Source organism: Bombina bombina, chromosome 11 (assembly GCF_027579735.1).
Source record: "Bombina bombina isolate aBomBom1 chromosome 11, aBomBom1.pri, whole genome shotgun sequence".
NCBI classification, from domain to species: domain Eukaryota; kingdom Metazoa; phylum Chordata; class Amphibia; order Anura; family Bombinatoridae; genus Bombina; species Bombina bombina.
In genome coordinates this window covers 173,297,968-173,311,414 of record NC_069509.1, presented here as the reverse complement: position 1 = coordinate 173,311,414, position 13,447 = coordinate 173,297,968, and the positions used below count along the sequence as shown (strand labels likewise).

The window sequence follows — 13,447 nt, the reverse complement described above, 5'->3', positions numbered from 1 at the left end:
CTCCTCTTACCAGAGTAAACGACAAACAAGGATGATGTTTGTCTAAAATTCTTTGTTGCTTCTAAATAGAACTTTAAAGCACGGACTACATCTAAATTGTGTAACAAACGTTCCTTCTTTTAAACTGGGCGGCAAGGAGAATGACTGGGGGCGGAGCCAGAGGGGGAGCTATATGGACAGCTCTTGCTGTGTGCTCTCCTTGCCTTTCCCTGTAGAGGAGGAGAATATCCCACAAGTAATGGATGACGCCGTGGACCGGACACACCAATGTTTGAGAAAAGGGAAGTATCTAAAAAAAAAAACTGCTGCAATGTAAACTTCCATAATTCGTGAAAATTTACATTTCACTTTAACTTAAAACTCTGGATGCAGCAGTGAATGGTGTTGACTGACAAAGGTTTATGAAAGTATTCCCGAGCCCATGTCTAGATATCCATTACAGACTCATGCCGGTTTTTGAAACAGTGACGTCTGAGGGATCAGAGATCACGCACATTCAAAAGTGGTTTTCGGCCTTGCCCTTTACGCACCGAGACTTGACCAGATTCCTTGAATCTTTTAAAGAGACAGTCTACACCAGAATTGTTATTGTTTTAAAAGATAGATAATCCCTTTATTACCCATTCCCCAGTTTTGCATAACCAACACAGTTATATTTCTTTATTTATCTTGTATCTAAGCCTCTGCACACTGCCCCTTTATTTCAGCCAATCAGTGCTGGCTCCCAGGTAACTTCACGTGCATGAGCACAGTGTAATCTATATGAAACACATGAACTAACACGCTCTAGTGGTGAAAAACTGTTAAAATGCATTCTGAAAAGAGGTGGCCTTCAAGGTCTAAGAAATTAGCATATGAACCTCCTAGGTTAAGCCTTCAACTAAGAATACCAAGAGAACAAAGCAAAATTGGTGATAAAAGTAAATTGGAAAATTGTTTAAAATTGCATGCCCGATCTGAATCATGAAAGTTTATTTTGGACTAGACTGTCCCTTTAATTATATTGTGCACTGTAGAAGGTGAAATTCCCAAAATCCTACTGATTTGTCTTTGGGAAATGTTGTTCTCAAAGTGTTGGATTATTCGCTGACGCATCTGTTGGCGGATTGGCGAGCCTCGAACCATCCTTGCTCTTGAAGGACTAGACCTTTTTTTGGAAGCTCCTTATATACTATGATTACAAGACTGCCTCGCCTGTTTCACGTCACCTTTTTTCAACTTGTCACATCGCTATTAGTCCTAAATTGCCCCTGTCCTAACGTTTTTGGAACATGCTGCAGTCATCAGATTTGAAATGAGTGTATATTTTCAAAAATACATTATATTCCCAAAGTAAAACATCAAATAAAGTGTTAATCATGTGTTTCAATCAAGTACAGGGTGAATAGAATTTTAAAATGACTATTTTTTTTGTTTGTTTTTTGCATTTTCCATACTATCCCAACTTATTCAGAACTGTGGTTGTACATATACAGTATATGCACTATTGGGAGCCAGCTGAACACATTGGGTAAACCAATCACAACAGGCATATAAGGGCAGCCATCAATCAGTATGCTTCTGAGCCTACCTAGGTATGCTTTTAAACAAAGCATACCAACATAATGAAGCAAATTAGACAATAGAAGTGTATTGTAAAGCTGTTTAAAATTGTATGCTCTATCTGAATCAAGAAATACATTTTTTGGGTTTTATGTCCCTTTAAAGAACAAGACTGCTGCAAATATGTGGTATAAAGTGTGGATAAAAACAGCACACTCTGTTAAAGGGACGGTCTACACAAAAATTGTTATTGTTTAAAAAGATAGATAATGACTTTACTACCCATTCCCCAGCTTTGCACAACCAACACAGTTATATTAATATACTTTATAACATTTAAACCTCTAAATTTCTGTCTTTTCCTAAGCCACTACAGACAGCCTCTTATCACATGCTTTTTTTATTTGCTTTTCACAACAAGAGACTGATAGTTCATGTGGGCCAAATAGATAACATTGTGTTCACTCCCGGGAAGTTATTTAAGAGTTAGCACAACACAGTACTAAATGCAAGTCAATATATAATAAATAGTCACAGTCATGTGATCAGGGGGCTGTTAGAAGAGGCTTAGATACAAGGTAATCACAGAAGTAAAAAGTATATTAATATAACTGTGTTGTTTATGTAAAACTGGGGAATGGGTAATAAAGGGATTATCTATCTTTTAAAACAATAACAATTATATTGCAGACTGTCCCTTTAATATTAAATGTCTTTAAAAAGGGAGAGCAAATACCTAGCTATTTTTATAGAAATGGTCTAGTTATACGTAAAGAAACAACTATAAAATATGATTTCATTATTTATTTTATCCCCTTTCTCATGTAAATATGGATTTTCTAATTGACATAACTTGAAATGCATCCTGCTGACTTCTCAAGGCTAACACGCAGCAAACACTGTCGCCATCTAGTATTCTTGCAAATGTAAAACACTGTAAAAGTATTCTTGCGAAACTACTGCTATATATTGCTCCAACTATGTGCACGTTAATAAAAGTACATTTTACAACAGTTTTTTTTTTTTTAAAAAACTGTATGTTGTAGCATTTTGGGTCCCTTTAAAGTTTCTACAACTTTTTGTATAAAGGTTTCATTACGAATATAAATATTTAAATTTCAGATCCTCTATGATTTTTGTATTCTCAAATATTTTGAACAGCAAGTTAAAAAAGTACGAGACAAAAAACAATCTCTCTTCAAGACGCAAATATAAATGAAATGAGGGAAGAAAGTTTATATATCAGATTTCTTAAAGTGGCAGCACTTCCCGTGACATAATCAGATATGCATCATTGAACACTAAAAATTATATTCAAACCCAATCGTCGTTTACAAGAACATATTTAACAATGCTATACATATCAGAATGATAAAAGACAATAAGGTTGATGGGTCAACAAATCTGTTTAAACTTTAGCAGCCAGTAAAAGTATGTAGGAGCCAGACAGTGCTATTTGCCTATAGATATATAGAGATTATGATTATTATTGGTTATTTGTTGAGTGCCAACAGATTCCACAGTGCTATAAATATAGGCGGTATACAAAGAAGCAATTATTGGAATCAAATGGGTAGAGGGCCCTGCCTAGAGTTGTACTGTTGTAGTCAGCTCTTGTGAAGGTGATCTGCAAGCAGTTGGGCTCTTAGGCGTACATTCTAAGGAGGTTCATGGCTGATAGCAATGGAGGAGAGGAACTGGTATTAGAAAAAGGTTAGTGTAGGTTGTATGCATCCCTGAACAGAAGAGTCTTTAGGGAGTGCTTGAAGCTTTCAAAACTAGGGGAGAGTCTTGTGGAGCGAGGCAGAGAGTTCCACAAGTCTGGAGAAGTCCTGTAAATGGGAATGTGAGGAGGTGACAAGAGAGGAAGAGAGTAGGAGGTTGTGAGCGGAGCGAAGGGGACGGGAGGGAGAGTATCTGGAGACAAGGTCTGAGATATAGGGGGGAGCAGTGCAGTTGAGGACTTTGTATGTCAGAGTCATACAAAGTCCTCAGAGGCAAGAGGAAGCCAGTGAAGGGATTGGAAGAGAGGTGCAGCAGATGAAGAGCAACGTGTAAGGAAGATGAGCTTGGCAGAGGCATTCATTATGGATTGTAAAGGAGCTAGGCGGCAGGTGGGGAGACCAGAGTTGCAATAGTGAAGGCAGGAGGCTGTAGTGCCTGATCAGTAATGCATGATATGGAAACGAGAGAGTGGATTAAAATCTTAGTTGTGTCTTGTGTAAGGAAATGTCTAATTTTAGCGATGTTTTTAAGGTGGAAGCGGCAGGATTTAGCCAAGGACTGAATGTGAGGAGTGAAAGAAAGATCTGAGTCAAGTGTGACCCCAAGACATCGGGCATGCGGGGTAGAAGTAATGACGGAGTTGTTGACAGTTATAGAGAGATGGGGGTGGAGATTTTAGAAGAAGGGGGGGAAATAAGGAGCTCAGTTTTGGAGAGATTTAGCTTAAGGTAGTGAAGGGACGTCCAGGAAGAGCTGTGAGAAAGACAGTTAGTGACACGGGTTAGCAAGGAAGAAGATAAATCTGGAGCAGAGATGCCTATCCCATTTCCTTACATTACACTCCCTCCTTGACCCACTGCAATCTGGATTTCACCCCCATCACTCCACAGAGACAGTAATCATTAAGGTTACCAACGACCTAAAACGTCAGTAACCAGTGGGAGGAATACTAGGAGCCAGTGGCTCCGTGGCTCCTGGGTTTGTAGAGCCTTACTTTAAGGTGTTCTACAGGATGAAGTATGGAGATTATGCTGTAATTAGAAGGCAATAAGACTATACCAAGAAGAATCAGTACTTACTAATTGTCATTGACTCCGGCATTGAGGTTGACGGAAGACTGCTGCTAATTGGAGCTGGGGACTTGGCTTCCATGCTGCATAAGAAAGTAACCAATGGATTAATACATCAACACAAATGTCAATCTGCTCTAGAAAATACATAGAACACAATTAGTAGATAAAATGTTTTACTGGTCTTTTGTCAATTGCTTTTTGAAGACAAATTATCCAAATTCAATTATAATTTAAAGCACTTCAAGTTTTAAGATTGTATCTTTCTTAGGAACACTCAATGCAGTAGCATTGCATAATTAACAAGTGCATAATAAAAAGACAATGCAGTAACACTTACTCTGAATTTCAAATAAGCAACAGTTTTCTTTTCTGGCAAATTTATTTTTTTCTCTTGTTTTCTGTTACAGCCTAGTATATGTATACTCTGTGAGTTTGTGCACATGCTCAGTAGGAGCATGGAAGGTGTCTTAAAAGTGTGTGCTCTTTCTGAATCATGAACGTCTATTTTGACTTAAGTGTCCCTTTAACACTATTTTCTTTGCAGAGGTTCTGATTGGACAACAAGTATAAGTGGTCAAAATGTAATTTATTCACAGGAATATTCGCCAGAACAATTCTCAATACAAAGTTTGACTGATTTTATTCTGACACAGACTTACTATTCCCTTTAAACAGAAAGAAAGAGTTTTTTTCTGGAAAATCTATGGTTGTTGCAGTTTTTTCCTTTATAAAGATGTCTACCCCAGGTGCACCATTTTTTAGCCCACTTGTGTCTTGGACAAAGGAGAACTCTCCTGGTGGATCTGACTCATATTCTGTCCAACATGCAACCAGCTCTAAAATACCAGACACTTCCTGTACAGAGAGATCTGTACAGCCAAATGAAGACAAACGTTTCTGCCTTTAAGGGCCTCATCAGTGAAGTGTAACTATATGTCCCTAGGCTGGTGACTCCTAACAAAAGAGTAATAGCCCTCAGCTGAAAGTGTCGCACAGGGATGAGCAAAATGGTCTCAAATTTCTCATGGAATTCTAATTTTTACAATAAAATATCTTAATATTGTACGATATGGTGCTTATTTAACAGTAGCATCATTTGTATATCTTTATCTTACATAAGAGGGTACTCTTATGGTGTCTAATGCTTATAAAAAACAAAAACTGGGGTATTCACAAAGCAAAAATGTTTGGAAACAGCTAGTCGCCCCAAAGAGGGAGATTACTTAACATCTGGTTGTCCCATTTCCCATAAGGAGAAATATTCATAAGGGTCCTTTGCAAAAATCACAAAATAAGACAGAGGTTCTCATATTACTGTTTTACAGGACATGGTGGTCATTAGCTTTTACTAGAAAAAAAAATGTTTTAATGCAAGTTTATCACTATTTCAGTTATAGATTTTACTCTACAAGTGTTCATGTAAAGCAAATGTACAAAACCACAATGTATGCTTTCATGATAAATTAATTTCTTCCATGATGGTGAGAGTACACTAGTCATTACATGTTGGAATTACACTCTTGACCACTAGGAGGTGGAAAACACACCCCAACATACCAGAACTTTAAATCCCTCCCACTTCCCATGATCCTCAGTCATACATATAGTCAAGTAGATAAAGCAAATAAAAAAGCAGGAGGGATAAAACAGAATTTATGTTTACCTGATAAATTACTTTCTCCAACGGTGTGTCCGGTCCACGGCGTCATCCTTACTTGTGGGATATTCTCTTCCCCAACAGGAATGGCAAAGAGCCCAGCAAAGCTGGTCACATGATCCCTCCCAGGCTCCGCCTACCCCAGTCATTCGACCGACGTTAAGGAGGAATATTTGCATAGGAGAAACCATATGGTACCGTGGTGACTGTAGTTAAAGAAAATAAATTATCAGACCTGATTAAAAAAACCAGGGCGGGCCGTGGACCGGACACACCGTTGGAGAAAGTAATTTATCAGGTAAACATAAATTCTGTTTTCTCCAACATAGGTGTGTCCGGTCCACGGCGTCATCCTTACTTGTGGGAACCAATACCAAAGCTTTAGGACACGGATGAAGGGAGGGAGCAAATCAGGTCACCTAAATGGAAGGCACCACGGCTTGCAAAACCTTTCTCCCAAAAATAGCCTCAGAAGAAGCAAAAGTATCAAACTTGTAAAATTTGGTAAAAGTGTGCAGTGAAGACCAAGTCGCTGCCCTACATATCTGATCAACAGAAGCCTCGTTCTTGAAGGCCCATGTGGAAGCCACAGCCCTAGTGGAATGAGCTGTGATTCTTTCGGGAGGCTGCCGTCCGGCAGTCTCGTAAGCCAATCTGATGATGCTTTTAATCCAAAAAGAAAAAGAGGTAGAAGTTGCTTTTTGACCTCTCCTTTACCGGAATAAACAACAAACAAGGAAGATGTTTGTCTAAAATCCTTTGTAGCATCTAAATAGAATTTTAGAGCGCGAACAACATCCAAATTGTGCAACAAACGTTCCTTCTTTGAAACTGGTTTCGGACACAGAGAAGGTACGATAATCTCCTGGTTAATGTTTTTGTTAGAAACAACTTTTGGAAGAAAACCAGGTTTAGTACGTAAAACCACCTTATCTGCATGGAACACCAGATAAGGAGGAGAACACTGCAGAGCAGATAATTCTGAAACTCTTCTGGCAGAAGAAATTGCAACTAAAAACAAAACTTTCCAAGATAATAATTTAATATCAACGGAATGCAAGGGTTCAAACGGAACCCCCTGAAGAACTGAAAGAACTAAATTGAGACTCCAAGGAGGAGTCAAAGGTTTGTAAACAGGCTTAATTCTAACCAGAGCCTGAACAAAGGCTTGAACATCTGGCACAGCAGCCAGTTTTTTGTGAAGTAACACCGACAAGGCAGAAATCTGTCCCTTCAGGGAACTTGCAGATAATCCTTTTTCCAATCCTTCTTGAAGGAAGGATAGAATCCTAGGAATCTTAACCTTGTCCCAAGGGAATCCTTTAGATTCACACCAACAGATATATTTTTTCCAAATGTTGTGGTAAATCTTTCTAGTTACAGGCTTTCTGGCCTGAACAAGAGTATCGATAACAGAATCTGAGAACCCTCGCTTCGATAAAATCAAGCGTTCAATCTCCAAGCAGTCAGCTGGAGTGAAACCAGATTCGGATGTTCGAACGGACCCTGAACAAGAAGGTCTCGTCTCAAAGGTAGCTTCCAAGGTGGAGCCGATGACATATTCACCAGATCTGCATACCAAGTCCTGCGTGGCCACGCAGGAGCTATCAAGATCACCGACGCCCTCTCCTGATTGATCCTGGCTACCAGCCTGGGGATGAGAGGAAACGGCGGGAACACATAAGCTAGTTTGAAGGTCCAAGGTGCTACTAGTGCATCCACTAGAGCCGCCTTGGGATCCCTGGATCTGGACCCGTAGCAAGGAACTTTGAAGTTCTGACGAGAGGCCATCAGATCCATGTCTGGAATGCCCCACAGCTGAGTGACTAGGGCAAAGATTTCCGGATGGAGTTCCCATCCCCCGGATGCAATGTCTGACGACTCAGAAAATCCGCTTCCCAATTTTCCACTCCTGGGATGTGGATAGCAGACAGGTGGCAGGAGTGAGACTCCGCCCATAGAATGATTTTGGTCACTTCTTCCATCGCTAGGGAACTCCTTGTTCCCCCTGATGGTTGATGTACGCAACAGTTGTCATGTTGTCTGATTGAAACCGTATGAACTTGGCCCTCGCTAGCTGAGGCCAAGCCTTGAGAGCATTGAATATCGCTCTCAGTTCCAGAATATTTATCGGTAGAAGAGATTCTTCCCGAGACCAAAGACCCTGAGCTTTCAGGGATCCCCAGACCGCGCCCCAGCCCATCAGACTGGCGTCGGTCGTGACAATGACCCACTCTGGTCTGCGGAATGTCATCCCTTGTGACAGGTTGTCCAGGGACAGCCACCAACGGAGTGAGTCTCTGGTCCTCTGATTTACTTGTATCTTCGGAGACAAGTCTGTATAGTCCCCATTCCACTGACTGAGCATGCACAGTTGTAATGGTCTTAGATGAATGCGCGCAAAAGGAACTATGTCCATTGCGCTACCATCAACCCGATCACTTCCATGCACTGAGCTATGGAAGGAAGAGGAACGGAATGAAGTATCCGACAAGAGTCTAGAAGTTTTGTTTTTCTGGCCTCTGTCAGAAAAATCCTCATTTCTAAGGAGTCCATTATTGTTCCCAAGAAGGGAACCCTTGTTGACGGGGATAGAGAACTCTTTTCCACGTTCACTTTCCATCCGTGAGATCTGAGAAAGGCCAGGACAATGTCCGTGTGAGCCTTTGCTTGAGGAAGGGACGACGCTTGAATCAGAATGTCGTCCAAGTAAGGTACTACAGCAATGCCCCTTGGTCTTAGCACAGCTAGAAGGGACCCTAGTACCTTTGTGAAAATCCTTGGAGCAGTGGCTAATCCGAAAGGAAGCGCCACGAACTGGTAATGTTTGACCAGGAATGCGAACCTTAGGAACCGATGATGTTCCTTGTGGATAGGAATATGTAGATACGCATCCTTTAAATCCACCGTGGTCATGAATTGACCTTCCTGGATGGAAGGAAGAATAGTTCGAATGGTTTCCATCTTGAACGATGGAACCTTGAGAAACTTGTTTAAGATCTTGAGATCTAAGATTGGTCTGAACGTTCCCTCTTTTTTGGGAACTATGAACAGATTGGAGTAGAACCCCATCCCTTGTTCTCTTAATGGAACAGGATGAATCACTCCCATTTTTAACAGGTCTTCTACACAATGTAAGAATGCCTGTCTTTTTATGTGGTCTGAAGACAACTGAGACCTGTGGAACCTCCCCCTTGGGGGAAGTCCCTTGAATTCCAGAAGATAACCTTGGGAGACTATTTCTAGCGCCCAAGGATCCAGAACATCTCTTGCCCAAGCCTGAGCGAAGAGAGAGAGTCTGCCCCCCACCAGATCCGGTCCCGGATCGGGGGCCAACATTTCATGCTGTCTTGGTAGCAGTGGCAGGTTTCTTGGCCTGCTTTCCCTTGTTCCAGCCTTGCATTGGTCTCCAAGCTGGCTTGGCTTGAGAAGTATTACCCTCTTGCGTAGAGGACGTAGCACCTTGGGCTGGTCCGTTTCTACGAAAGGGACGAAAATTAGGTTTATTTTTTGCCTTGAAAGGCCGATCCTGAGGAAGGGCGTGGCCCTTACCCCCCGTGATATCAGAGATAATCTCTTTCAAGTCAGGGCCAAACAGCGTTTTCCCCTTGAAAGGAATGTTAAGTAGCTTGTTCTTGGAAGACGCATCAGCCGACCAAGATTTCAACCAAAGCGCTCTGCGCGCCACAATAGCAAACCCAGAATTCTTAGCCGCTAACCTAGCCAATTGCAAAGTGGCGTCTAGGGTGAAAGAATTCGCCAATTTGAGAGCATTGATTCTGTCCATAATCTCCTCAAAAGGAGGAGAATCACTATCGACCGCCCTTATCAGATCATCGAACCAGAAACATGCGGCTGTAGCGACAGGGACAATGCATGAAATTGGTTGTAGAAGGTAACCTTGCTGAACAAACATCTTTTTAAGCAAACCTTCTAACTTTTTATCCATAGGATCTTTGAAAGCACAACTATCCTCTATGGGTATAGTGGTGCGTTTGTTTAAAGTGGAAACCGCTCCCTCGACCTTGGGGACTGTCTGCCATAAGTCCTTTCTGGGGTCGACCATAGGAAACAATTTTTTAAATATGGGGGGAGGGACGAAAGGAATACCGGGCCTTTCCCATTCTTTATTAACAATGTCCGCCACCCGCTTGGGTATAGGAAAAGCTTCTTGAGCCCCGGCACCTCTAGGAACTTGTCCATTTTACATAGTTTCTCTGGGATGACCAACTTGTCACAATCATCCAGAGTGGATAATACCTCCTTAAGCAGAATGCGGAGATGTTCCAACTTAAATTTAAATGCAATCACATCAGGTTCAGCCTGTTGAGAAATGTTCCCTGAATCAGTAATTTCTCCCTCAGACAAAACCTCCCTGGCCCCATCAGACTGGGTTAGGGGCCCTTCAGAAATATTAATATCAGCGTCGTCATGCTCTTCAGTATCTAAAACAGAGCAGCCGCGCTTACGCTGATAAGTGTTCATTTTGGCTAAAATGTTTTTGACAGAATTATCCATTACAGCCGTTAATTGTTGCATAGTAAGGAGTATTGGCGCGCTAGATGTACTAGGGCCTCCTGAGTGGGCAAGACTCGTGTAGACGAAGGAGGGAATGATGCAGTACCATGCTTACTCCCCTCACTTGAGGAATCATCTTGGGCATCATTGTCATTATCACATAAATCACATTTATTTAAATGAATAGGAATCTGGCTTCCCCACATTCAGAACACAGTCTATCTGGTAGTTCAGACATGTTAAACAGGCATAAACTTGATAACAAAGTACAAAAAACGTTTTAAAATAAAACCGTTACTGTCACTTTAAATTTTAAACTGAACACACTTTATTACTGCAATTGCGAAATAACATGAAGGAATTGTTCAAAATTCACCAAATTTTCACCACAGTGTCTTAAAGCCTTAAAAGTATTGCACACCAAATTTGGAAGCTTTAACCCTTAAAATAACGGAACCGGAGCCGTTTTAAACTTTAACCCCTTTACAGTCCCTGGTATCTGCTTTGCTGAGACCCAACCAAGCCCAAAGGGGAATACGATACCAAATGACGCCTTCAGAAAGTCTTTTCTAAGTATCAGAGCTCCTCTCACATGCGACTGCATGCCATGCCTCTCAAAAACAAGTGCGCCACACCGGCGCGAAAATGAGGCTCTGCTTATGCTTTGTGCCTGCCGATATTATTATATCAAAATACCCAGATAAAATGATTCCTCAAGGCTAAATATGTGTTAATAATGAATCGATTTAGCCCAGAAAAAGTCTACAGTCTTAATAAGCCCTTGTGAAGCCCTTATTTACGATCGTAATAAACATGGCTTACCGGATCCCATAGGGAAAATGACAGCTTCCAGCATTACATCGTCTTGTTAGAATGTGTCATACCTCAAGCAGCAAGAGACTGCACACTGTTCCCCCAACTGAAGTTAATTGCTCTCAACAGTCCTGTGTGGAACAGCCATGGATTTTAGTGACGGTTGCTAAAATCATTTTCCTCATACAAACAGAAATCTTCATCTCTTTTCTGTTTCTGAGTAAATAGTACATACCAGCACTATTTCAAAATAACAAACTCTTGATTGAATAATAAAAACTACAGTTAAACACTAAAAAACTCTAAGCCATCTCCGTGGAGATGTTGCCTGTACAACGGCAAAGAGAATGACTGGGGTAGGCGGAGCCTGGGAGGGATCATGTGACCAGCTTTGCTGGGCTCTTTGCCATTTCCTGTTGGGGAAGAGAATATCCCACAAGTAAGGATGACGCCGTGGACCGGACACACCTATGTTGGAGAAAGCAGGACAAATGAAGTGCAAAATAAGTACAAGCTGCCACTTGAACAAAAATAAAAGTACAGGGCTCATGGACTGTCACCATCATGAAAGAAATTAAATTTATCAGGTTAGCATAATTTTGTTTTTCTTTCATCAGATGGTGAGAGTCCACAAATCATCACATGTGGGTATCTACCACAAAGGAGACAGATGCATATCATGCATTACTGGTCAGGCACTACAGCCGCCAGAACTTTATTGCCAAAAACACCTTCAGAAGGAGGAAATACAACAGAGTGATAAAACTTCAAAGAAGTATGCAAAGAGGACCATATAGATGCCTTACAAATCTGAGGGAGATAAAATGACTTTGGATTCAGGGTAGTGAGAGGGATTTAAAACTTTGGTTTGGCTCCTCAGGAGGATAATTCCCACATGTGATGACTCGAGGACTCTTATCATCTCATGAAAGAAAGAAGCTTTGGGCTCGCAACCTTCTCAGAGATCGAGCAGTGGTGTGTATTGCGCTGCCAGTGCTGATATATATATATTTGAAAACCTATGAGAAATATGGCAACTAGTGACTCCTTCTACTCACTTAAGGACACAGACGATGGATGATTTGGACTCTTTAGAATTGGCTGATATTTTTGAACAAGATGTACTTAATACCCAACTTGGAGACTTTTTCATGGACATGGAATATTTAAAGATCAAAGATCAAAAACTTAAGTGGGATAAATGGATTCTATCTAAATATCTCAACCTGAAAATTATCCCCAGAGGGTTGAGAATAAATACATTTCCCACTTACGACATCAAAGACACTACCTTTATTGAGAAATGGAATCAAGCCCTTACTGACTGTTCACTCAAACTGATAGTATTACTCATTGAGTACAATTACATACTGTTGAATGAGATTAAAAATAAGATCTCACAATTACAAATAGAGATGAACAAGTATAAACAACATGAGATTTATCCCCATTATGATGATATATAACAGTATGATGATTATATAACAATGGCTGAGTCCAGAAAGCTGATCATTCAGACGAAACACTCTAAATTTATAAGGGACCAGAAGGACTACAACAAAGGGGTAGTCTATATTTGGCGTAAACGCCAAAGAGGTACAGCCTGGTCCAACCAACAGAGTTTGAGTGGCCAAAATTCTGGTCAGAAAGGTACAAATAAGGAACAGGGGAATTGGAGGTCTAGACCCTGGGCAGAGGAGCCCCCTAAGAAAGTGGTTTTCTCAGATTCAGAGCCAGATTTGACAAATGAAGATAGGTTTGCTTCTAGTTTTGAAGCAGATGGTCACTCCAGCTCTGAACCAGAGGACACTAACGTCTCCCAAGCACAGCCAGAAGGGGAAGTGAGAATTGCTAATGCTCATCCAATCAAAGGTATTCTGAAAGAGCATCAAAGTCAAGGGGTAGTGCCTAAAAGGGGTGGACGTAGGGGACGGGGTAGATCCCACTACCATATTGATATTAGAGGCAGTCATCATGAGCAAAATATTAATGATTCTGATGTTCAGGTTTTTCACTGGGCCCCCAGACAACTGGGAGGGGGAGGGGGGAGGGGCATTACACAAGTACCCCAATCAGAGTTGAGCAACCATCGATACCCAGTGAGAGGGAACAGAAGTAT

The 13,447-nt window shown here is 41.2% G+C and overlaps 1 protein-coding gene across 1 annotated transcript in view; it reads right to left on the bottom strand.

Moving 5' to 3' along the window:
• SNX29 (sorting nexin 29) overlaps positions 1-13,447 on the bottom strand; it is a 1,109,599-nt gene that overhangs the window by 1,016,898 nt on the left and 79,254 nt on the right. Inside the window, exon 11 of the mRNA XM_053694493.1 lies at positions 4,347-4,420. Within this exon, the coding sequence (XP_053550468.1) occupies positions 4,347-4,420 (74 nt within the window). The remainder of the gene's footprint in view (positions 1-4,346; positions 4,421-13,447) is intronic.